The 25,469-nt window shown below is 39.5% G+C and overlaps 1 protein-coding gene across 1 annotated transcript; it reads left to right on the forward strand.

The window, feature by feature from the left end:
* Nucleotides 1-12: 12 nt before the first annotated feature.
* LOC105093666 (centrin-4) lies at nucleotides 13-3,544 on the forward strand. The gene is made up of 5 exons (XM_010985555.3): nucleotides 13-179; nucleotides 1,372-1,518; nucleotides 1,907-2,035; nucleotides 2,663-2,800; nucleotides 3,010-3,544. The coding sequence occupies exons 1-5, from the start codon at nucleotides 177-179 to the stop codon at nucleotides 3,097-3,099; spliced, it is 507 nt and encodes a 168-aa protein (XP_010983857.1). The 5' UTR covers nucleotides 13-176; the 3' UTR covers nucleotides 3,100-3,544.
* Nucleotides 3,545-25,469: the final 21,925 nt, after the last annotated feature.

Genomic DNA, 25,469 nt, shown 5'->3' on the forward strand with positions numbered 1-25,469 from the left:
GGGCCTCAAGCGTCTTCTTTTCTGACCATTGGGTAGAAGGGCCATCAATCAGTGGGTGACTGGAGCTGCACGGGAAGGCGAGAGAGTCCTTAGCAACGGCTATTGCCGTGAAGTGTTGAGTAGCGAGCTGGGCGGTTGAAGCCGGGAGGTCCCGGCTGACGGCGCCGGTTGGGGACATGGTGAGTGCGAAGCTGCACTTCTGGCTGGAGCTAGGGCTGAAGTTTCTCCCCGGAGCAGGAAAGGAATTTTGTTTAGTTTATGAAATGTATTATTCGCCCCTTTCCATGATCCTCGACTGTCAATAATAACCCCTCCTCTCGTCGCCAAATAGAAGCGCATCTTCCGTGACTCTAGGGACAGAAAGGCGGTTCTCCAGCCCCCTTTTTCCCTCTCCAACCCTATTAACAGCTGATACCAGTTTACGATAGATTCTGTGTCGGAAACGGAAACCCTTCTTCAGCCAGGTTTGAATTAAATACAGAGAATAAGATGCTTTAAAACTGTTGGGGCCTCTAGGAAAGATCCAGAACTCTGAAAAACTGGCCAGGGGAGGGAGCTACGAGCTCTGCCACTGGAACTGTCGAGGACCACACCAGTGTACTGAGGTCTAGGGATCAAGAATCTGCTGCCACCACAACCAACTCTTAATATATGTGAAGCTGGTGTCCACATACACAGGAACGTGGTGGAGTCTCTGCCACCAGTGCTTCTTAACCCAAAGCTGGAGACAAGATACTGAAATGAGCTGCAGAAGAACCCCAGGAGTAACTCTGTGACCTTGCTTGTCAGCAGAAAAATGGCAAATATTAGGAAGATGCCCTCCATCTTCCCTGGATATTGATCATTGGTCCAACATTTATTCTTAGCTAGATGCCCAGAGTAATGCCTCTCCAGGAAATTTTTTTTATTTCTCAGTCTCTGCAAGAGACTTGAGAGACGGTGGAAAAGGGTATTATGTCCCGATCAACCATATCTCACTAAACAAATTTTACTATGAGGTATACAGGCGTAGATGAAAGTAAATATGCCTTAAACACTGCTTTTCAGATAAACCAAGTAAGGCCAATTGTTTTCTGACATAACATCTACTGTTCTAGCATATCTTCCTTTGCCTCTTCTCCCTCTCAAAAAGAACTAATTTGAAGGAAAAACCTAAGTGGTAAAAAAGAACCAGGCTTTCCACCAGGATATCAACTGAAAGCACAAATGTTAGCAAAAGGAAAGGGGGGAATTCTTGAGGTTTACTATATGATAGGGAATGAGATACTTGAATATGTTTATTTATTACATTTAATTAGTTCAATTCTTCCAGTTGTGGCACCTTTTTCAGTTACCCAGTTTATCTTTCACCCACATGTTTATTTATTATAGGCATCCAGCTACCGCACAATTTCAGACCAATGGAAGAAAAGAGCAGCAAAAATTGAATTGAATGAAACCCAAAAGCAAGAAATTAAAGAGGCCTTTGATTTATTTGATGTTGATGGGTCTGGAACCATAGATGTGAAAGAATTGAAGGTTCTGAAATTACTTCTAAGACATTTAAAAAAACATATCGTTGATTCGTGATAATCTTTAAATCTTTATCAGTAGCCTTCTGAAAGCTTGATATAATGTCTCTTCAGTGCAGACACCTATGCCTTTAGTGTATATGCCTGGTTTGCACTAACAGAATAATATCTCATTAAGCATTTTTTTCTTGTTTTATGAATGAGTTAGGCTAAAGCTCAGCAAGAGACATGACATCCTGTGGCACAGCAGGATTGGAACCTAAGCCTGCTGACTCTACTTTCTATGTTTAAGCCTAGTCCATAGTAAAAAAAGAGAGACTCTAGTAATTAACAGGTAATTTAAAAGCTAGGAGTGAGATTGTGGCATAGCATAACTTATTGGCTTTCTATTTCAGATTGCAATGCAGGCCTTAGGATTTGAACCAAAGAAAGAAGAAATTAAAAAAATGATAGCTGAAATCGACAAAGAAGGAGTTGGCACCATTAGTTTTGAAGATTTTTTTGCCATAATGAGTGTAAAAATGGTATAGTAGTGATTTTGTTTTTCAGTGAAATATAAGCAATAGCCTTCCATGTTTTGGGGCTGGAGCAATTGCAGGTTCCATAGAAGAAGAACTGGAACTAGGTCTTTAAAGATGGATGGGATTTATATAGATAGAAATAACAAAATTCAAGATGTTTTCAGGGTAGTAATGAAGACTGATCAGTGTGGAGAAGAGGTCTTCTGTTAGGAAATAATAAGGATATACGGCTGGATAGAGAGAATGGGGCCAGCATTTTGAAGCCTCGAAATCAGCACGCAATCTATTGAGTGCCTGTTTTGCCAGGCACTATCCTAGGAAGCACTGAATGGGCAAACTCCGTGTTGTCTTGGAGCTTGCATTTTTGGTAAGGTATCTCAAATACTGGGGTTAATAAGAGATAACATTCTCTTTATCACCCTGTGGCTCTTCCATTTCAGTAAACCCTGAGTTTCAGTACCTTGAGGGTGGATGTGAATGCACTCGAAGAATTGTTAAAAATCAGAGCAGTAAATAAAATCAGAGCTCAGCTACCTGGTATATTGCTGCTCTAGACCTCAAAGATCTATACATCCAGCCCAAATGAATAAATAAAAGACTAATGACATTTAATTGTTTCTATTTTTAAAGAGTGAAAAAGATGACAAAGAAGAAATACTGAAGGCTTTCAAATTATTTGATGATGATGACACTGGAAGCATATCACTAAACAATATCAAGAGGGTTGCTAAGGAACTGGGGGAAAATTTAACAGATGATGAACTTCAGGTAAATTTTACTTAATTTTATAATTTACATATATAATTATAGCTTATATACAGTTATAATTTACATATAATTTATAGTTGTATTCTTACTTTAGTTGTACTCAAAAACACACTTAAAATAAAATTTGATTTTGAGTATGTGAGTATTCATTTATATCATTATTCCTTTTTAATAGATTTCACATATCATAATTACATTTTGTTTTACAGGAAATGCTTGATGAAGCTGATCATGATGGGGATGGAGAAATAAATGAGGAAGAATTTTTGAGAATGATGAAAAAGACCACTCTTTATTAATACCGTGTTTTGTTCCTTCTAAAAAGTTGCTAACAAATTTTGTGTTTGTTCTAGTTCCATAATATTTGAATGTACTCATTTTCAGTTTTTAGTTTATATGCACAAACTGGTCTCTTAATGTCTAATCTATGTGAGAAATTACATATTTCTACCAATATGTTGTTAAATATATAGCATCAAGAAACAAAGGAAATGTAACGACTTTCTTGAACCATGAATCCAAGAACAGTATTAATTTCAACTGCCTTTTTTAGAGCTCTAGGGTCCAAAAACTTAGATTTTTTTTTTTACTTAAGGAAATTGGCCCCACATCAAATGAATCTGGCAAGAAAGCAAGCCATTACTTTCCCTATTGTTTTCCTTTTGTGCAACTTTAAAAACTGATGAATATTTGCTTTTTAACAAATTATTCAGATATGTAAAGTATTAAAACTGTTTGGCAACTACATTATTTGCTAATTTTCTTCTTATAAAAAATTCAAAGCAGCATTTTTATCACCCAGATTTCTCTATAAGTTTGACCCTGGAAGTTAGTATTTCTTTAATACCTATGTCCTAGGATAGGCGTGAGGCATCTTACATATGTTAACTCAGTTACTGCATTACAACTTGGAAGCTGGTAGTATCAGCTCCATCTTACTACATATGAGAAAACTAAAGTTCAGAGAACTTAAATTTAAAAATTTCTCAGTTACCCATCGATGATAAATAAAAATGGATTCTAGTGTTGTACTGTTAGTCTCGTTATGCTGTTTCCCTGAGGATAAAAACTCTGAGGAAAATTGTGTATTTTCTAACTCATGTAATTCTATGATCCTCTTGTAATTTAACTTTCTTTGTTTTTTATAAAAGAACAAACTTAGAAAAGCAGTCTCCTGCATGCATTCTTTTGACCCCCATGGGGCCGCATAAGAATGGGCCTTGGTTCTGGAACACTTCTTCACTAAGAGATAGCACCCTTACAGCTTGTGCTGGACTTGCCACCTTGTCTGAATATTTCTCCCTGTTTCAGACTCAATATGTACCTCTTTGTTCTCCTTAAGTACATGCGTCATACGGCACCTGGCTAACCCCACTCACTGCTATGTCTGTACCCTTTGGGGAGAGATCGGGGTCCTGCTGCACAAGAAGGGCGTGTGCAAGCCAATTGCTCTGTGTTGGTTTCTGACAGGGACTCGTTAGCCATAGGAAACTGATGCTCACTACTGAAGCTGATATTGCTCTGTCTCTTCTCTATGTGAGTAAAAAGCATCATTCCAGCCAGTTTAACTGCATTGCCTTTTCCTTAGGAACTCTGATATCACCATGCAGTGAGCAGATGTGCTCAGACTTCTGCTCCTGATAATAGACAACTGATGCCACTTGCTGAACACAAACTCTTCCTAAAATCAAGTAATGGTCTTTGGAGCAAGAATGGCTTATAGAAAATGTAACTTTACTTGCCCCATCTGATGATTTTTTAGCTCAACTGAAATGAAGACACGTTTTTTGTTTTGTCAACACAAGAGAGATTTTTTTGTTGTTTGAAACTAGATTGGCATACGCTCAGGAATGTCTGTAAGTGTCTCACAGTATTTTTAATTCCCAATTATTTAGCATTTCCTCCTAGACTAAAGCAAAATATCCCTACTAAACAGGCTTCACATATGAAAGCTGTAGCCTTTAAGTTGTTAAAAGATTTATATTTTATGTGGGTAATACACTTAAAAATACATGTGAACAAATTCAAAGAGTTCTAAATAAGTCTCCTTACAATTCAAACCCCACTTCTCCTCATAGACAATTATTTTTAACAGTTTCTTGTGAATCATTGCAGACAATGCTTATATATATGCACACGGATATGGAATAGATTTTTTCCACAAGTGATAGCACACTACATACATTGTATATATTAATTTTTCACATAATGTATTTTAGAAATAGCTCCAGAGCAATACGAATAAAATGACTCATTCTAGTGGCTATATAACACCCCACTGTGTTGATTATATTTTACTTAAGTTTTCTATTGGTAGACATTTTCTAATCTTTTCCTTAATATCCTTATGCATATGTCTCTGTACAGATAAATTTGTAGAATTAATTCTTATAAGTGAAATATAATTTTAATTTAAACACTTTTAATTTTGATAGGGTTTTCTTCTAAAAATATTTTTGCCTAAGTATATTCTTAATAGTATATGAAAATACCTATTTTTTGATAAAATATTACCAAACTTTTTGATTTCTGCTAATCTAACAAGTTGCGAGTCATATCTCATTGTAGTATTAATGTTCACTTCTCTTATAAGAGGCATTGAGTGTCTTTTCACATTTAAGATCTATTTTTTCCCTTCTGTGTATTGTCTATCCATGTCATGTGCCTATTTTTCTGTTGGGTTTTTAAAACTTATTGACTTGTAGAAGCTCTTTATACACAAAGGTACTTTCAATTAAGTATACATTTTAACAGGCATTAGGTTTACTGTGATTTCAGCCTAAATAGTTTTAAATTTTCATTGATTTATTATTTGACCAATGGGTCATTAATTAATGTGTGTTCTTTATCATCCAAACATAGGAGGAGTTTTTAAAAGCTGCTCTTTGATAATGATTTATAACTGAATTGCGTTGTTGTCAGAGAATATCATCTGTATAATAACAATTACTTGAAAATTGTTGGAAACTTCTGCGTTTTAAACATGTCCACAACTTCTTTGACATCCCTCCCACCAACAGGAAGAGACTTAGTTTCCCTCCCTTTTAATACTGGTTGTCCCTAGTGACTTGCTTCTAACCAACAGAATGTAATGGAACCGACACTGCATGACTTCTGAAGACAGATGAGAAAAGGTGATATAGCTGCTGTCTGGCCCTCTTTCTGAGCATCCAACCCAGCCACATGCCATGTCAGGCAGCCTCGTGGAACAATCACATGCAGGCACTCTGGCATAGCCTCATGGAGGTTCCAACCAATAGCATCAGCTAAGCAGACAGGTAAGCCTTCAGACAGTTCCAGTGTCCAGCCTTTGAGCCTTCCTAGCTGATGCTGAGTAAAGGCAGGATGTCCTCATTGAGCCCTGTCTAAACTGCAGATTTGTAAGCTAAATAAATGCTGTGACTGTTTTAAACCGGTAAATTTTGTGGGTAGCTTGTTAAGTAACAATAGAACACAACATGCATCCTAGGTTTATAACAGTTTACCTCTGATTGGTACTTTTACCAATTCCCCAAATAGATGAATTTTACAACAGTTTAATTCCATTCATCTCTCTCATTTATCGTGCTGTTATCATATATTTTACTTCTCTGTATATTCAAACCCTTAGAAGATTTTATTATTATTATTAGTCTTTTATGAAACAGTCTATATTGATTTAAATGACTCACTACCTTTCTGGTGCTTTTCATTCCTTTATGCAAGCCAGTGGTTCCATCTGGGATCATTTTCTTCAGCCTAAATAACTCTAGTATTCGTGTGGGAAAGATCTACTGGTGAGAAACTCAGCTTTTGTTTGTCTGAAAAGGCCTTAATTTTTGCCTTCTTTTTTTGAACAGTATTTTTACTGTGGACAGAATTCTAGGTGAGAAGGTAGGAAGGTCTTTTTGTTCTTGTAGCATTTTAATGCCATTCCATTATGTTCTGATTTCCATAATTTCTGTTGAAATTATAGTTATTTTTGTTGTTCAGAAAAGCAAGTGAAGGAATACTCAAGGGAAGTAATAGATCTGGAGAAATGAAACCAAAGAAAAAGACATATTTTTTAAACAAAGGAACAGATTTAAGTCTTTGTAGATTCAACAGAAGAGAGTCATGATATGGCCCAGAGTAGGCAGTCAAGACAAGCAGGTAACTTGGAAGATCAGAGACTAATTCAAGTGATAAAAATTATTACCGAATATTTCATATGTGAGAATTTCCCACTCAGTAATTTTCCCTTGTGTTCTTGGTGATGGTTCATTTCAAACAGAAAATTTTAAGTGCAAGTTTAAGTATCTGTTAAATGAACAAAAGAAGGAAGTAAGACACTAACGTTAAGAGCTTGTATGACTTCAGCTTACCCATGCAATCAGAGGGCTGGTCACACGTGACGGCGCACGGTGGTCGCTCCACTAGAGGGCGTTGAGGTCTTGTCTCAGTTTAGTGAGTGCCGGTGTGGTTTGGTTTATGCTTGTTCCGATAGTTTGACCTAAATTAGTGAAGGATTTAAAGAAAGCTCAAAGTTAAAGACGTAATTTATCTAGCACAATTTGGGGAAAATATTTATAGAAATTGTGTTATTCTTTAACCCACTTCCTTGGTAACTAATTAGTTAGGTTAATGAAAATTCAACAGTTTAGCTTAAAACCAAATCTGACATTGTTCAAAATGTAAGCCATGGAATTGTCAGGGGAAAATATATTATTTGAAGGTGTTTTTTTAAAAGACTTTTTTTCCCCTCCAACCCTATTTTGAAGATGTTTGACATTTTCCTCCTACTATATGAGGTAAGAATTTAATTATTTCATGCAAAAATGACTAAAATGGGACTCAATAAACTGTTGACAGTGGTCACTTCTGAGAGAGGAGAGTGTGATTTGGGAGAGGGTGAAGATATTTGCTTTTTATACACCATATCTATGTATTGTTTGAATTTTTATGAACATAAATTTTATAATTTAAATAAAAAGAAGTAAAAAAATTCAATTGCATTTAAAACTAGGTTAGGAAGCTATTATAAAAATGAATTAGAAATATAAGTCCAAGTTTATACAACCTGCCTAAGTATTTATAAATACAGTGTCCACATAATATTAATAAGCATTCTACAATATGACATCAAAAGGGAAGGGTGTTACACCATACACTTTAGCCATTGTTACACCATTACACTCTCTTAGGTTGTGTAATGAATAGTCACATATAGGCTCTGAAATCTTCAAAAATAAAACATTTAATTTTTTCTAGCTCCAGTTTAATTGAGTTTTTTTCTTCACACTTAACAAAAGAATTAACACAGTTTTATAACACTCAATTTGGGAAAAAGTGGCATTCAAAAGAACTAACTATATAAACAAAGAAACAATCAAAATAAATCATGTTCTGGAATAAGGTCCTTTAATTTTAAGCTGTTGGAAAAATACATAGGTGCACTTATTCCATTATTTCTGTCTTTATTAGAAATATGTAAGTACCTTTTACTTCTCTTAGAAATATATCGTGGATAAATCAAATATCAAACCATATAAAATTATGAAATAAAACCTGTAAATGAGAGTAGCAACCCCATACTGTCACTGACTAGTCGCCCTTGCACTATGGCGCCCTGAGGAGTGTTGAATCGTGGGACGGAAGAAGGACCACAGTTGTCGTGTTTTCACTGGTGACCCAATCAAAAGGGCACTCTTCCTGCCCAATGGACTAGAGTCAGAACATCCTTTCCATCAATTCAGCAGGGGAATGTCACAGAGGCATCCGGCCAGAGGGCACAGAGCACACACACGCACGTTGAAAGGAGAGAAAGTTTCAGGAATACTAATTATCAAGATAGAATTTAAACTAAATTTTGAACAATCAGGAGGCTAAACTGTGTGTGTGTGTGTGTGTGTGTGTGTGTGTGTGTGTGTGTGTGTGTGTGTTTTCCAGAAATAGAAATAAGGCTCTGATGATGGAAGCAATGGAAGCAACAGATGACAATATTGTAGGACACACTTCGGAGAGTCAGAAAAATCCCGATAATGAAGAAGACAGTAATCTGATTTGAGCAAGAGTAGAGACCATTTTCTTACCTACGACTGGCTAGGCTTGTGGTGTGTGTGCGTGTGCGTGTGCGTGTGCGCTCACACCAGCCACTGTGTATGAATAATACTGCCTTTCCCCACAACTGTGTATTTTTGGTAAATATGTAGTATGAAACTATGAATAAGTTGCATATTTAGTCATTATTTCTCAAAATAAGTTCAGTCCTCCTTCAAGTCCTTTTTATTTACTTATTTATGTTTCATGAAGTGTAGGTTGAAGAATACCATCAAGTGTCTGAAATGGGTTGACACTACCTAATTAATGTAGCCAAAATTCTTTGCCCTAATTATGTAAAACATAATAAAGAGGATCTGCTAAACAATTCTTTTTTTAAAATCTGGATATGTGAGGTGCTGCAGAAACAAAACTTGTTCTTGATGTCCCTGAATATTTTCTACTTATTGTTTCAGTATTATATTGTGGAATCCTTCATGTCATCTATTTTTTCAAAATTCAATTATTTAGATTAATTTGGAAATTCAGTTCAAATGACTACTCGTTCTCATGTTGTAAGTCTATGTTGAGCAGTACTAAATATCTATCTTGCAAAGAATTTAAATGTCCTAATTAAAATCTTGTAGCCAGTATTAATTATAATCAGTAAAATCTCCATTTTAAAGCTTCTGCCAACTTTTAAATAGTTTCAGAAAATTTCTAGATCAGTAGTCTTGCTTCCTTGCATCCTTTTTTTCAAAACTAGAAAATCTAAATGCTCCTAAGTAGAGCAGATGCCTATGAGTAAGTAAAATAGGTAACATGACGACCGTGACGTATGATTTGGGGAATAGGAAAGATGCAGAATGTTGTAACGTGCTTTTCCACATTGGACATGATTTGGATTATTTCTGGCTTATGATAAAGTTGGAATCATTGTCTCTATAGCATATAATTAACAGACATACAGAGTGCGTTGTGGAAAAAGACAACTAATTTCTAATCCTCAAGTCACCGTTTAATTAGATTGGACACTTTGGCCATGTCACGAACTTCTCTGGGTTTTCTATTGCAGCCTATATAAAAGGTGGATAAGGAAATTATCTGTCTGAAAAGTACTACTGGACTGCTGAAAACCCATATGATAAGGGAAAACATTTTATTTGTGAAATACGTAAAACCTATAGAAAATTAATTAATTGGTACCATGCAGTTACAGCCCAGATTTAAAAGATGGAGAACAATCTGCTGACATTGGCACAGATCTCATTTCATATTAAAAAAATAAAACATTACAGATATAGCACAAGCCACACCCTTCCCTCCAGGATCATTTTTCTCTCTCTTCTCAGAAGTAGTTGGTGTGTATCATTTCCAGGCATATGTTTGTGCTTTTACCATAAAAGTATGTACCCCTAAAATTATAAAATATTGTTTTGGGTACTTCAAATATTACATGATAGCATGTATAAATATCCTTTGACAGCTTGATTTTTCACTTGACATTATATTGTGGAGATTTATTTACATTGACATATGTTAATATTGTTCTTTCATTTCAACTGCTCTATAGAATTCTGTTATGTAAACAGTTTATCTCTCTATAGGAAGTCTGATTGTTTCCATATTTTTACTATTAGGCATAACACTATAATGAACATCCTGACTTACATTTCTTTCATGAATATGCGTAAGAACTTTTCTAGGATAGCCACTGTCTTCATCAGCTTCAGCTGCCATAATAAAATACCATAGACTGGTGGTTTAAACAACAAAAAATCATTTTTTTCACAGTTCTAGAGGCTGGAAGTCCAACATCAGAGTGTCAGCATGGTTGGATTCTGGTGAAAACTCTTTTCCTGGATTGTAGATGGTCACCTTCTAGCTATGTTCTCACAAGGCAGAGGGGAGAGAGAGTTCTCATCATACCAGTTTAGGGCCCCATCCTTATGATCTCATTTAAACTTAATTACATACTAAGGGTCCTATCTCCAGATACAGTCTTATGTGGGTTAAGGCTTCAACATCTGCATTTTAGGACATAATTCAGTCCAGTCCTAGTGGTGGGCTATGTGAAATCTGTATCTTCAACTTTTCTAGATATTTCCAAATTAATTTCCAAAGTGGTTGTAATAATTTACAGATGCTCCAGCAAGTATACAGAAGAAGGGGTATTTTTAACTAGAAGAACTAAACAATCCCAAATGGAAGATAGAGGGTATGATCTTTTCAAAATGCAACTTCTTTTTGCTTGTCCATCAATATCTGAGAAGTCTTCTTCCAAGTAGCTGTCTAAGTATTGGCTTCTGCCAATCAGTTCTTTTGCTTGTAGCCATAGTACTACATAGAGTGGTCTGTTCTCTTTAATCCTAATATAAAAACCATTGACCGTACTCAATCCAATAGAGCTTCATTAGAGGCCAGTGATGTGGAGTAGAACGACTCAATGGATTCAAAGTGATGGCTAGTGCTTTCCCAGAGAAGCCAGGTCTGGTATGCTGGGGACAAGTGGAACAAAGAGTTTCAAGTCCATTGCCATATAGCCCCCCTCAAGCTCCCAATCATCTCTGGTTCCAGCTGTGAAAAGCCAGAGTTCTCTGACATCCACAGTGCCATCTGTTTTTGCAAATAGGATATTTAATTTTCCTTAAAAATGGCTTAAACAGCATTTGAACCCCTCCCTCTCATTCACTTTGTCACTGCCTCTCTCCTAACTTAGCATCTTGCTCTCTCATTTCTTCAGCATCCAGGAGCTCTATTTTCCTTTTGTTAATGCGATTCCTTCTCACGCAAGCCCAAGGAAGTTTTATTTGCCCCCCAAGGTACTCGTCTGTGAATTAAGAAGAGGCTGATGAGAGAAAGAGATGGTTTCTTACGTTTCAATCGTGTAGACAGTCTATGAATCAAAAGGGATTTTTCAGAGTGAGTTAAGCAATCTATTTTCCTTCCCGTATGTGTCACCATTTTTCTGGAAACTCTTAGTTATCAGGTAAAACTTGACTTCAGGAGGTTCTCTGACAGCTTAATCATGTCCTACGCTGGATCCCACAGTGAAGCCAGAAAGCTGAAAGTGTTTGCCGCTCTCATTTCCACGGCAACTGTCTGAAGGCCAAATATAGGATCGCATTTCGCTGTAGGTCCCAGCAGAAGAAGGAACTGTGTGGTAAGGAAAACCCCTTTTAGTCAGAAATTTTTCTTTAGGAGGTCAAGACCTTTGAAAAATTAATGGAAAAGTACCAAACCATACCTTTACATACATATTTTTAATGCTGCATTGGTCTTAACTAGGGAATTTTACACTTGTGTGTCATAATGAATCCATTTCCCCTTTGCTGTCCCTCGCTCCCCCTTTCCATGTCTGTCAGTCTATCCGTTCCTTATTCTTTCCACTGTAATGCAGTGCCTCTCTAACCCAGCAGGAACCGGAAAAATATTTTTAAATGAATACATGTGACTAGTTATGAATAATCTCATACATACAGGTGGCTCTCTGAGCAGTAAGCGAAGAAATACCCGTCCAATGATCGCTATGCAGATTCCCTGCACTATCTAGGGAACGAGGAAGTTCTCTGAGCAAGAGTCAACATGGGGCAGTTGAACAGTTCTCCAGTCCCTCCTGCCTTAGAGCTTTATTATTTCATCTCAAAGATTGAATTTTTAGAGCATTCCTCTCAAATTCAAATAAGATCTTTCTTTGGATGAGCTACCATTAACTTTGGCATGAAACATCAAGAAATCATTAAAATGCCTCCCTTTTGGAAGGAAGGAGAGACTGTGTCCATGCCATACTGTTGGGCAGCACACATAATCCACATGGGAAGGCTTGGGTTTAAGGTTGTTGCCACCTTCAAAGGAAAGACTGAACATTTCTGTGTATCAGGCTGTTTGACTTCTGACGGCCACAATCTTAATTTCTACTCCCTAGGAGCGGTTCTATATAAAAAGGATCTTGGAATTTTATTTATATATTTATACATGTGTATTCTACATAAATAATATATATATTTATTACATATAATATGGCAAATAAGCATCATTTTTTTATAGTTAGAAATTAAATAGAGACACACATGTGATCATTATTAGGACACTTCTTTTGAAAGCACTGAGTAACCTGTTAAAATCCATGTCATTCATCAACTCCTTTATCAGAGTCAAAGAGAGACAGGGAAGTAAGGCAGTTATCCAGCCAGCATGAAACTCTTCATACTATTGCAACACAGTTGTCTCTTTGATCTATGTTTTTAGCTCCCATTTATTATTTCTTTGTGCTCATTTGCCAAGTTTCTTTACAGTTAGCTTTCCATATCTGTAGGATCTGTATCCACGGATTCAGCCATGTATTAAAAATATTGTGGGGAAAAAAATTCCAGAAAGTTTAATAAAGCAAAACTTGAATTTACCTCACCTGGCAAATATTTACACAGCATTTACATTGCATCGTAAGTGACCCAATGATGATTTAAAGTCTATAGGAGGATATGCATAGGTTACATGCAAACACTACTAACGCCATTTTCTATAAGGGACTTGAGCACCTGCAGACTTTGGTATCCAAGGTGGGTCCTGGAACCAATCCTCTGGGATACTGAGGGATGACTGACTGTATTTCATTTCTCACAATTTATGATAATTTTTTAGAAACACTGAGTAAACTTTAACATTGTTAAGAAACAAGTCCTGGAAGGGAGCTCCTACAAAAGTGGACCAAAAAGATAAAAACCTGTTTATGGTGTAGCAAAATTTCTCCCCAAGTTGTCCTCAATCAAGCTGTTAACATGAAGAGCCACCTTCTTAAGTGCTCAAACACTAAAAAGGAATTGTACATATATAATTGCTATATTACACTCTTGTTGATTAGTATATATATATTAGTGTATGTATATATGTGCATACAGACACACTTATGAAACCAATCATTTGTATCTACAGTTTCTTGGTTTCATTTTGCTTCCTTGGCTGCATGGATATTTTTGTTCTTGGACCCCAAAGTGCAGAGTGTTTTACTTTTGTTTATTAATACTGTTGACAGTAATAACAATGTCTTAGTTTAATATTGAAATTCTTATTAGTGGATGGTTTCTTTATATGTGTAATATGACATCTCAAATTATATCAGCAGTAAGAGAGATTTTACTATGACCTGTAAACTACTACAGTTTTGCTATGATTTCTAAAAGGAACAGGTGAAATTTGAGAGGTGTTAGGGCTAGATGGCCTGCCCACCTCCTCCAAAGCTTAGGACGACATACATCTCAGAAGAGTGTGTGCTGGTGCCCATGTTCTTCGGGGGATGTCTGACCCTGGGATCCCACCTTCCTTCTTGGCCTCCCGACAACTGGTGGCTCATGACATTGGAGTGTGTGGGGAGTGGCTAAAAGCAGTGCCAGGTTCTAGAAGCATCCCCATTTCTGTAATTCAAAGAGAGGAGTATTTTGATCTCTTTTAAAGAGAATCCAGTCACTCCTGTGACTGTGGGAGGTGCGTAGAGGTATATGGCCCCTGGGCACGTGGAGCCAGGGTCAAACTCTGCAGGGGCTTTCTTTCCCTTGCTTGTCCCTGCTTCTCTCAGAATGTCCATGCTCTCCCACACACTGCAGATGAGCTGCTTCCACACAGGAGCAGTCAGCCACCCACTGCACCAAAGCCTCCCACAGAGAAGGGCCAGGATCTGTGCGGCTCACCTGGCTGCTGGCAGGGGCTTCCATTGGCCCAGCTTGGGGCCAGAGGACAGTAAGGATGGGTAGTAATCCTGAGCCACTCAAGAGTGTGTAAGAACATGACATTCCCGAGAGGGTTTTTAAAATGCTTTGGGAGGTACTCAGTTGCTTCACAAGATGGCCTCACTTAGTCTTTAAGCCCTTTTGAGTTATCTAGGGGTGAGGTCTCACAATGTCTGTAACCAGTATTTGGGCTCTATGTAAAACATGATACATAGATTCAAACTCATTTTTTAAAATACCAGCTATATTTTAAAAAATATCAGCTACATCCCAGGGCTGGAAAATCTCATAGTTTAAAAAATCTTAATAAATTTTTATAGTTCTATGATTATCAGTAATATGTTTTACTGTCTATAAAACTTATAGGGAAAATTATCAAATGAGAACTTACATAATCTTTTTTTTTTTTTTTTAGCATAGGAGGCTCTTAAGAGACACAGACAATGGAAAGAAATGGCTGTCAACAAATTTAAGAAGAAAATTCTAGTAATAAACAGAATGAACAAATGTCTATACTAAATAGTTTGATTTGTTAAAAATATGAAATTTAAAAATTAATAAAGTTTTAACTGAATAAAAGACTTAATGTTAGTTAATACAGTGATCTTATTGAAGGCAGACTTTGTACTAGAATGAGTTTGTATCAGTTGAAGCTAAGGATAGGGAGCAGTTAAATCTCTGAGCTCTGAACTGAGCAGAATAAATTAAGGCATTTTTATGCAATTTTTAAAGAAATGCAACACACAGACACTTTTAAGTACCTCTCTTGGTTTCTCTAAAATCAACTTCTATGTCCCTCTTCTAACAAAACATGAGTACTACTCCTGCAGGAAAGAACCTGAGAGACTTCCAAAAGATGAGTCATTGTGAAATGGAAGGGTCTCCCCTTCAAGACACAAAAGGAAGTTGCATTCAACATGCACCGAGGCTTCCTCAGTCAGGGAAGAGGAAGAATTCCCCAACAGGAATAATGAACAGAAGAAGCTGGGTCTTAGGAGTTCTATATGCCAGCTCCCCTGGTCTGGTTCCCCCAGCTCTCTGACTGATGATGTATCTAGCAAGGATCACCAGCCAAATGAGAGAAATCGAGCACTTACTTATTAATCTGCACAAGGATTTTTTTTTTTTTAATTCCCTGGTTAAAGGATTTTGGATACTCTGTGATGGGAACTCATCCAGGCCTGAAACTAAAGTGGGATTTCCTGTTGCCTTTGCTAACATGACACGTGGGAACTGTAGGTTCAGGTATGTCTGGGAGGGAGGGAGGGAGAGAGAGAGACTGCAGAGCAGACTTCACATCCATGAAGGCAAACAGTCGTGCTGGAGGAGACCCAGCTGAGGGAGAGTGGCGGGTCTTCACTGCTTTTCGGTATTGTGATCCTGCCCGCCTGGGAAAGGAGGCCCAGTGAACGGTAGGCTTTAACCATCCAGCCACTCGTCTTTCTTTGGAAAGAGCACACAAGGAGAAGGGGTGAGGCACGTAAAGAGCACAGGAGACCTGAGCAGAGGGTGAAACCCGTTCTCCCTTGTGCCCTGGGCATTACTGGTATCATTCAGTTATACTGTGCGGTTAAATGGGCTTTTAAAAACCAATTTTTTATTGAAATATAGTTGATATACAATATTAGGAAGTTTCAGGTGTACATATATAGTGATTTGACATTTAAATGAATGACGAAATGATCACTAGGATGAGTCTAGTAACCATCTGTCCCCATACTAAGTTATTATGGTGTGGTTGACCATTTTGTGTGGTATATCCCCGTGACTTATTTATTTTATAATTGTAAGTTTGTACCTCTTAGTACCTTCACCTATTTTGTCCACACCCCCTACCCTTCTCCCCTCTGGCAACCACCCGTTGGTTCTATCTGTGTCTTACTTATCATAAATGGGCTTTTGTACATTTGCCCAGAAACACTGTGATATTGTTTCTGTAGGAAAAGGTGCTCTGAATTCTAAATAAGTGACTCGAAGTTCTGGACTGCAACACAGCAAGCAGCTTTAGCTGCTTTCCAAATGAACTGTGTGTGCTGTACAAAATTATGTGTAGGAGGCGGCTCTGTCAGCAGTGACTGGGCAGCCCTCTAGAGTTCTACAGGAGAGCCTATGTACATTTTTCGCTTAGACTATGCCAGGAAATACATATATTTCAGGGCAAAATATAAATCAGAATTAATTCAGTAACATTAAGCTAGCAAATACAGTCCAAGGGAAAATTATTCGAGAAATAATAGCATTTTTTCCTGGTTTAAATTCTACCACATCTTCACTGTATTAGAAAAATGACAGTATCACTTAGCTTTTAGTGCATTATAAACCTCACCCCTAAATTCAGTGGCTTAAAACAAAAACTATATGACTCACATGTCTGTGAGAGGCAATGTTCAAGGCCTCTTAAGGACTGGGCTCACATTATCATTTCCCTTCCATTCTGTTGCCCAAGGCAAGTCACATGGCTAAACTCAAAGTCAAGGGGAGGGGAAATCTATTCTGCTCCCTTAGTGGGAAGAATTGCAAGGTCGTGGCAAAAGACACGGACACAGGAAGGGGCAGCGACTTGGAGGCAGTGATGCAGGCTACCACAATGATCACTGATGCAATGAACTAAATTAGATATAGACACTGCTCCTTCAAGAGTCAGGTGTCTGTGAATATATGGGGGTTACGGATCAGGGAGAGGGGAGAGTAAGCTTTTGAGCGGCATGTCTTACAAAGGCACAATGCCTAAACCTGCCATTTAAAGATTCAAGATGCCCTGAATCTAAGAGTATTTTGAAGCATTTGATCCATTGGTCCTGCAGAGGAGCTGGGGGCCGCTTTCTTCATCTCAGAGCTGTGACAAATAAGCCCGCCGGGAACTTTCTCATCAAGTCGGGTTAATGGGAGGTGGATGTCTGGTAGAGGCAGGAACACCTGAGGGGTTAGTCACCATGGGAAATATGTACATTGTCTTACCAGCTTTGAGGAGTCCCGGTTACTTGGGGGAAGTCTTAAGAAGGGCCCTGAGGTGCTAGAAATATGCCTCTGGCTCATTATCCTTATCAGGGTTACAAAGAGGAAAAAATGATAAAGTAATTGGTTTGGTGACTATTCTTAACTTTTGTTGGAGGGGGTTGTATAAATATAAAAGTTTTATATTTTCCTGTAACTCCCCTGGCAGTTGTACTAAATGAGCCCATCCCTCAACCTTTTCCTCCAGTATTGGCTTCTTTAACAATACATTGGCCATTTAAAAAATTTTTTTCTGCCTATTTTGGTTACTAGAACCGTCTAATTCTGGCATTTACGATTTAGTCCTGTTCTCAAACTTGATTCAAAGTTCACCTCCTCCTTCCTCAGCTCAGGCTCAATCCGCCTGAAGGGACCATGAGTGGCTCTGTACCCATACCCTCCTCCTGCTTCCAGCTGTGTTTCAAGTGGGGGAAGTGGGAGAGGGGAGGAGGGGCAGAGTGGCAGACTACTTCTTGGTTGACCACGACTACACTTCTGTTCAGTGTCTACAGAGCTGATGAGGAGGCCCCAACATCCTTCCCAGACAGCAGGCATGTTGGCATGGGGAGAGGGAGCTGATTCCAGTGCAGCAGCCCCTTTAGGCACTGGCCATCTGTTCTAGGTGACCCCTAGTTGTGGCATTTACCCTGTGATGCATGCCCCTCTTTGCCAGCATCCTCCTTCCCAACACACACACACACACACACACACACACACACTCATACACACTGCCTACATTGCCCAGAACCATAGCCCCAGTCCTCACCTTTCAGCAAACTGTTAGGTCAGTAGGCACACACGGGATCCATCTTCTAATGCAAACCGACAGATCACAGGCAGAGTGGTCCTTGGATGTCACCATGCCCTTTCTCTCTAAATCACTTTGCCCCTCTTCACGTCACCTAGGAAACAAGCAACATGTCTGCTCTTGAACCAAATCTCATCATAGGGATAAAAATGTTGGTTCCCTCTTCTCGTAGGCACCCAATCTTTAGAAGAAATTCTTTCATTCCCCTTTCCCTTAGCTTTGGAAGGGGAATACTACACCTCTTTCCCTCTCAGTCCTCTTGGTGGGGTGGGTAGGGAGCAGAGGTAGGAGGTACACAGGATGGGTGGTCGGAGCAATTCTGCTACTTGAAGCTCCAGCTGAACGTGGCAGGCTCCAGGTGCTGGCAGCTCTCTGATTTTAAAGTATAGACATAGTCACTGATTTTTGCCTTTAGTCTGGAATCCTCATTGCAGTTCAAGGACAACAGGAAGTCTTACTATATGTCCTATTATCTTTGGAATCAGGCAGAACTTGTTTCAAAAGCTGGGCTATTTATTATGGGGTCTCATATTCTTCATCTGTAAAATGGTGTTACTAGAAACTACTTCTTAGGGTTCTTGTGACCATAAAATGAATGAATGAATGACATTTGGCTCACACATAAAAGGAGTTCATGAATATTAGTTACCTCTTTGCATCGTCTCATCCTCCATGTCAACCTCCTGCATCTTCCTTGCAACCACCTCTTTGCGTGTGTATATCTGTGTAGACCAATACAAATGTCTGTCTCTGTGTGTATCAAACCTAGGCCTTTGATGTTTTGGCTCTTGAATCCATGTGATGTTAAGGGTGCAGAAAAATATACTTGGGATGTAGATTTTTAACATTCAGTGGTAATAGTCCTAAGTTCTTATATGATTCATCAAGTCATAAGCTGCGAGGGTATCAAGTATGGACTTCAACTTCCTGCAGCACATTTGTGTAGGTGTATTATTACCAGAAATCCTCCATAACGTTCACCAGTCATTTCAGTCTCTGTTTCTACAGAAATGACTGGGATGAAAGAAAAGAAAGACTGAAACAAAGAAATGTGATTGTTTTTATGTTTTACCATCAAGAATATCGTTTTAGTTCAAATGAGATCATTCAAATGAGAATAAACAAATTTAAATAAGAAAGAAGTTTTGATGCTGATTTCTAAACTGAATGGGGTTTTACCTGATAAAATCTACAAAGCAGAATATTTATCCTCAGAAAAGATCAGCTTCACAAAGTCATTAGTCATTCTTTCACACCTTCAAATATACTAGATTTTTAAACAATTCAGTAAGTTAAGAGGTTTTTAGGATACCTGGGCTCTTTGTTTAGAAAAAGGAAAGGTAGTTCCATTATTCACTCAACAAATATTTGTTAAGTTACAAAGTTAAAGAGTCTCTGTCCCTCTTCTCCATTGCTTTAAAATTTAAAACTTAGTCTAGTGCAGGAGAAATGAAGTAAATTAAAAAAAATCACACTTTAGTATCTTCCTATTCTCTCACCTAACACTAACACTCCATCACCAGCTCCACCAATTTTTGATACCCTCAACACCACAATGACCACCACCACCACAAAGCAATCTTAAAGTGACCTGCTGTATCTGCCCTGCAGGAAGGTCTACAAGAATGAGAGAAATCTTGATTCATTGCTTCTCAAAGTTTCTGCAAAATCTATACAATATCGCCCTGACTTATACTAACCAAGTTAGGAGGGTATGTTATAGGTAGCATTTGGGAAAGACAGTGGACAAATATACCAGAATACTTGTGCTCAGGTTCTGCTCTCATTTACAAATGCACTCTGTCACACACACACACTCACCTAAAAGTAACTGAGAGGCAGAATTTGCATTTGATTTTATTTTTAGACAGAGAATGCATGAGGATGCATGATAGCTATGGCTGAGTCTAACACACATGACCACCAGAGTGCTGACATAATAACAAAAAAGAATCCATGAGTTTTATTCACACACATAGATAATGGCCAAGGAATCAGAGTGATGGGATGTTGGAATCGAAGGGTCTCAGAAGTCACTAGTCCCAATCTCTCAATTAGGTAAGAAAACTTAGGTCTTTGTGCTGGGAAAATTTTGAAAGACGTTTAAAGAGGAAAAAAAAAAAAATCGCTGGGTGCCCTATTTAGCACACCCTTCCAGGCTGTCTGGTTCTGTAGGGGTCTGAGACCAGTCTATGAGCTGTTTTATAACTCAGTAAGTCTTAGAAAACTTACAGTAATGCAAATGATTCTTGTCCATAGAAACGCAAATTAATATTTTCCCGCAGAATACAACAGATTATGGCCCTGTGGATACTGACCCGTCTTATGTCTGTTTGCAAATTCAGTTCAGCATTCCTAATGACCCATATACTGGATGTATTATCTTACTGGTTCCCTCATTAATGAACGTTAATAAAATCCCACCTCCCATGTTAGTTCCCCATTTAGCACATCAAGGGACAGACTCGGCCAGACAGACCCTAGAGATTTAGTTTCTGGAGGTCTAGACATGAAGGGGAAGGCAGCAGGCTTGCTCCTTCTCTCCCCAGACGACGGTGGGGAAAGAAAGGAGGCAGAGGCAACGGCCAGGCAACGGTCAGACGCGGGGCCCACTGCCGGTTACAGACAAATAAACAAATAAATAAAGATCTGGGTCTGTTTTAAGTGTGGTTTCCTGAACCCAGCCCAGGCCTACTGAATCAGTCTGTAAAGGTGAGCCTCATGCACACTCAGGTTTGCAAATGACTGTTCCAGACTCACAAAATACTTTGAGACTATTTAACAGGGAGGGGCTACATGAATTAAATGAGGCAAGGAGAAAAAGCCCTATGACTCTGATCTAGTTCAAATTTTCACAGCGAACATCCCATACATAACTATACCCTAGGTCTTCGGTGTTACGGCTTCAAATGTGGGTATAGTTTTGGCAGGATTATCTTCTATTTCATTTCCAGAAACTACCAGAGAGTGTTTTTATATGGTTCTCCAAGCCCTGTAAAGTTTTTACCTTTGATGCTGTTTCTTTTTGTTTTTCCCTTAGGTGGGGGAGGGTGTGTGTGTTAGGTTTATTTACTTATTTATTTTAATGGAGGCACTGGGGATTAAACTCAGCACCTGGTGTGCTAAGCATGTGCTGTACCACTGAGCTATACCCCCCCAACACTATTTCTAATGGTAGCTGCAGGACGCCCCACCAGCCCCTGCTTCAGTAGGGAAGAATTAAAGTCAGGATCCTTCTCTACTGGGAATCTGTTCATTTTTATGATTAACAAAGAAAAATTGTTATTCTTTGAGTTTTTTTTTTTGTTTGTTTGTTTGTTTCTTTAATGATTCAGAACTTAAACACAGAACACTAGTTCTAAGAGAGGAGAGGCCCCAAATTCATCTACCCTGTAGAAGCCAAACAAACTCTTCTATAACAGAAAATATATTATCCTTACAGAAACGTGCAGGGAGGCAAACTGTGCCAGGGCTCAGGGCCACCCCGAGCACTGGGGGCCTAACAGACCCATAGCGCAGAGCACGTTGAATGAGCCTCCAGTATTAACGGGTCTAAAAACATCAGCGTAACTAAGTTGATTAGATTACAGGAGACTTGGTCATCAGCGTGATTCAAAACGTTCCTGCCTCTCATGTCTGAGTATGTGCATCTAGACTAGTTCAAATATTGAGAAACCAAAATAGATTCTATACAGTGTTAAAAACAAAACAAAACAAAACAAAACAAAACCTTAACCGTCTCATGAAGGGAAAGGAGGAACTGTTGAAAAGTACTGAAATACAGCTTCTACAAAACTGCGTTTGTGCTTAAGGCAACCCGGGTGCTTCCACTACGTCCTACTTAGCAATAACTGAATTTTATATGTGCCTGTGTTAGAGCAGACAGATAGCTAGATATGAGCAGAGAAAGGGGGACACAGACCAAATGGCAGGAATTGGGCAGAAAGGAGGGGCACAGGCCAAATGCAGGAAACCACACATCATGTAAGCAGCAGGGATCCCTGGGCAGAGAAAGAAAAGCTGGAATCTTTGGGCTGATACGGGGCCACACCTTTTGGCCTGGAGACCAACAAAGAAAGGTCAGAAAAGGCAGAAATTTCCAGTGTCCAAATGTAACCTTTTGCTCATTATGCCCTCATTTCAATAAAATTAGCCTTGCAGATCAGAAGTACCCATCATGCACCGACACCATGACACTTCCGATCCAGACTAAATAAGGACAAAAATCCCTCCTCCCTTCGAGAAGGTGGAGTTGGGATGATAATCAGGGAATACGACCCCAAACCCTTCCCTCCCCAGTGAATATTCTGCCCATTCATTTTTACACCCTATGTAGCTAACTTGCTAAAGAAACTCAGGGCAGCTGCTCACCTGAGCCTGCCCGCTCTCCCCTGAGAGTGTACTATCCATCCTTTAATAAGTCCTCACTTTACCTTTTTGACCTCTAAGTCTTGTCTCTGAATTCTTTCTGGGATGAGACAAGAACCTGGAACACCGGTTGCATCTGTCGGCGACACCTGGTGCTTTTCACTGAAGGGGCTGAAAAGAAAAATAAGTCATGGCCCTCAAGGAGCCTTCACTTTAGTTTAACAGTAATATTGCCAAGCTTGTGGAACTATAGAACACACTCTTCCCAGTAGCATCAGATGTTAAAATTCCACAAATAAAATACACCGTTGTTCTGGTTAAAGCAACATTTAAAGCTACATGTATTGAAGGACTGAGGTTAAGTCTCAACACTGTAAATTGAGCACCTCTTAGATTTCATGGTACAAGACTGACTTTTAGCTGTAGCTCATGATAAAGTCCTCCAATGACTCCTCTTGAGTGAACCAAACTTGACCCAAGAATAGACTCTAGACAGTGAAAGCACTTTTTTCTTTTGAGTGAAGGTAGATTTATTCAGAGAGATACATTGAAAGGCAAGAGAAAGGCCACGAGGTGTGGGGGTTGGGTGCTCAGATTAGAAGTAAGTACACATTCCATAGACAGAATTTGGGCCATCTCCGAAGGGAGAGGGGTGGCCGAGAGGCATCGTGTTGCTGGTTTTTATGGGCTTGGTGGTTTCATATGCTAATAAGTGGAAGGACCAGTCTAAGGGGAAGCGGCTGGGGTTCCCAGGAAGTTGGCCTTTTCCCACTCTTAGACCTTCTGTGGCTAGCCTTGGGACTGCCATGGTGCCTGTGGGCATGTTATTCACCATGTTAATACTACAATGGGCATATAATGAAGCTCAGGATCTACTAGAAGTTATATCTCTCATCATCCTGAGCCTCAAGGCCTACTGGGGGTTGAATCTTCCACCACTTTGATGTTAATTGCTGTGGCACTCCTTGAGTGGCTGTGCCCTGCCCTCTTCCTGTCTCACTCCCCCCTCAGAGATTTTACTCCCATAATCTTATGGGGTTGCAGGGGGGGCGAAGGTCCGTCATCTGAAACTGCTTCCAGGCTGAGTAGGGGCGTTGACCCTGCCTATCAGGGAGTAAAACTCTCTGAATGCCTAATCTAGGGGCCCCAGGGGTAGGACAGTCTTTTGTTTTTGCATGCAAGGGCTGAGGGTGTGGGCTGGAATCCTCACATAGCCATCATCTAATGTGGGGCTGCTGTAACCCACTGTTTTCATTGACTTTTGATGAATTTTCTTAAAGATGAAGCACCTTTGTACCAGCAGTCTGACAGTCTGTAATGACAAAAAGACTTAAAAGGCATGGTTAAACATTTGTAATCACCACTACACGGTATCATTTGTTTTTCATAAACAGGTACCTGAGGTCTAATATTGCCTCGCAAGTTGTAGGTCTCTCCTGGCTCCTGTTGGGGCTTATAAATTACAGGTTTTATTCTGGACAGATGTACCCAACTAGCAATTCCCTGTAGCTTAACGGCAGTTGGGGTGCTCAGTAGTACCTGACATGGTCCCTTCCATTTTGGCTGCAGCTGGTCTTCAGGGGATCCCTCCTTCCAAGTTTTTAGTAAGACAAAGTCCCCTGATTGGACAGGGACTTCAGCCTTTTCCTCTGTGGGAAAGGGCAACATTTTGTTTCCATATTCTTGGAGAGCCTTTTGAACTTGACTTAAGCTAACAGTGTGGGAAACTAATCTATGAGTCTCCTCATCAAACCGGAAATCTGAAGTTAAAAAGGGTCTCTCATACATCATTTTAAATGGGCTAAGTTTTAAAATTCCCTTAGAGGCCGTCCTTATTCTTAGAAGGGCTATCGACAGGAGGGGGACCCAGGTTTCTGAAGTCTCCTGACGTAGCTTAGCAAGTGTTCTCTTTAGAACATGATTTGCTTTTTCCACCTTGCCTGAGGATTCGGGCCTCCAGAAAGAGTGGAGGCAATAGTTAATACCCAGAGAGCAGGAAACCTGTTAAATCACCTTGGCAGTGAAGGAGGGTCCATTATCACTCTGTAAGCTTTTTGGTAGCCCAAATCTTGGGATTATTTCTTTCAGCAGAAATTTTGACACTTCTATTGCTTTTTCCATTCTGGTGGGGAACGCTTCTACCCATCCTGTAAAGGCGTCTATGAATACCAACAGGTATTTCCATCCCTTACAAGGAGGCATCTGAGTAAAGTCTATTTGCCAATCTTCCCCTTTATAAGTTCCCCGATGTTATGTGGGCCAGAGTAGAGGTGGAGGGATAGGGTAACTCCCTGGGTCATTGCGGGCACAAAGTTCACATGCCCTAGTGACTTCCTCAACCGTTTGGGACAGCCCCTTGCCTAGGAACACTTGAGAGATTAGTCTGAGCATGGAGTCCCGCCCTAGGTGGGTGGGCTCATGGAGATGCTTAATTATTTCCCATTGTTTGTCCCCAGGAATGGGGAGCTTATTATCTTTTGTCAGCCACCCCTAGAGATTCTTCTCTAGCCCCCTATGTTTAGCCCATCAGCCCGCTTCAGGTGTAGAGGACGGCGCTGTTGGGAGAGGCTGGTCCTCAGGTAGGAGAACTGCAGCTTGTAAGGCCGGCTGTTCTCTGGCTGCAGCTTTGGCAGCCTTGTCTGCGAGGGCATCCCCCTGTACAAGGGAAGACTCGCCCTTTTGGTGACCCCTGCAGTGCATGACTGCAACCTATTCTGGAAGCTGGACTGCTTCTAGGAAGTTTAGAATTTTTGCCTGGAGTTTACTGAGTAAATCCCTT

The sequence above is a fragment of the Camelus dromedarius genome, chromosome 1 (assembly GCF_036321535.1).
Source record: "Camelus dromedarius isolate mCamDro1 chromosome 1, mCamDro1.pat, whole genome shotgun sequence".
Lineage (NCBI taxonomy): Eukaryota > Metazoa > Chordata > Mammalia > Artiodactyla > Camelidae > Camelus > Camelus dromedarius.

Coding starts and splice junctions, on each gene's coding strand:
- LOC105093666 (XM_010985555.3), top strand. Junction 1,519..1,906: donor TAGATGTGAAAGAATTGAAG/GTTCTGAAATTA, acceptor TTTCTATTTCAG/ATTGCAATGCAGGCCTTAGG. Junction 2,036..2,662: donor CCATAATGAGTGTAAAAATG/GTATAGTAGTGA, acceptor CTATTTTTAAAG/AGTGAAAAAGATGACAAAGA.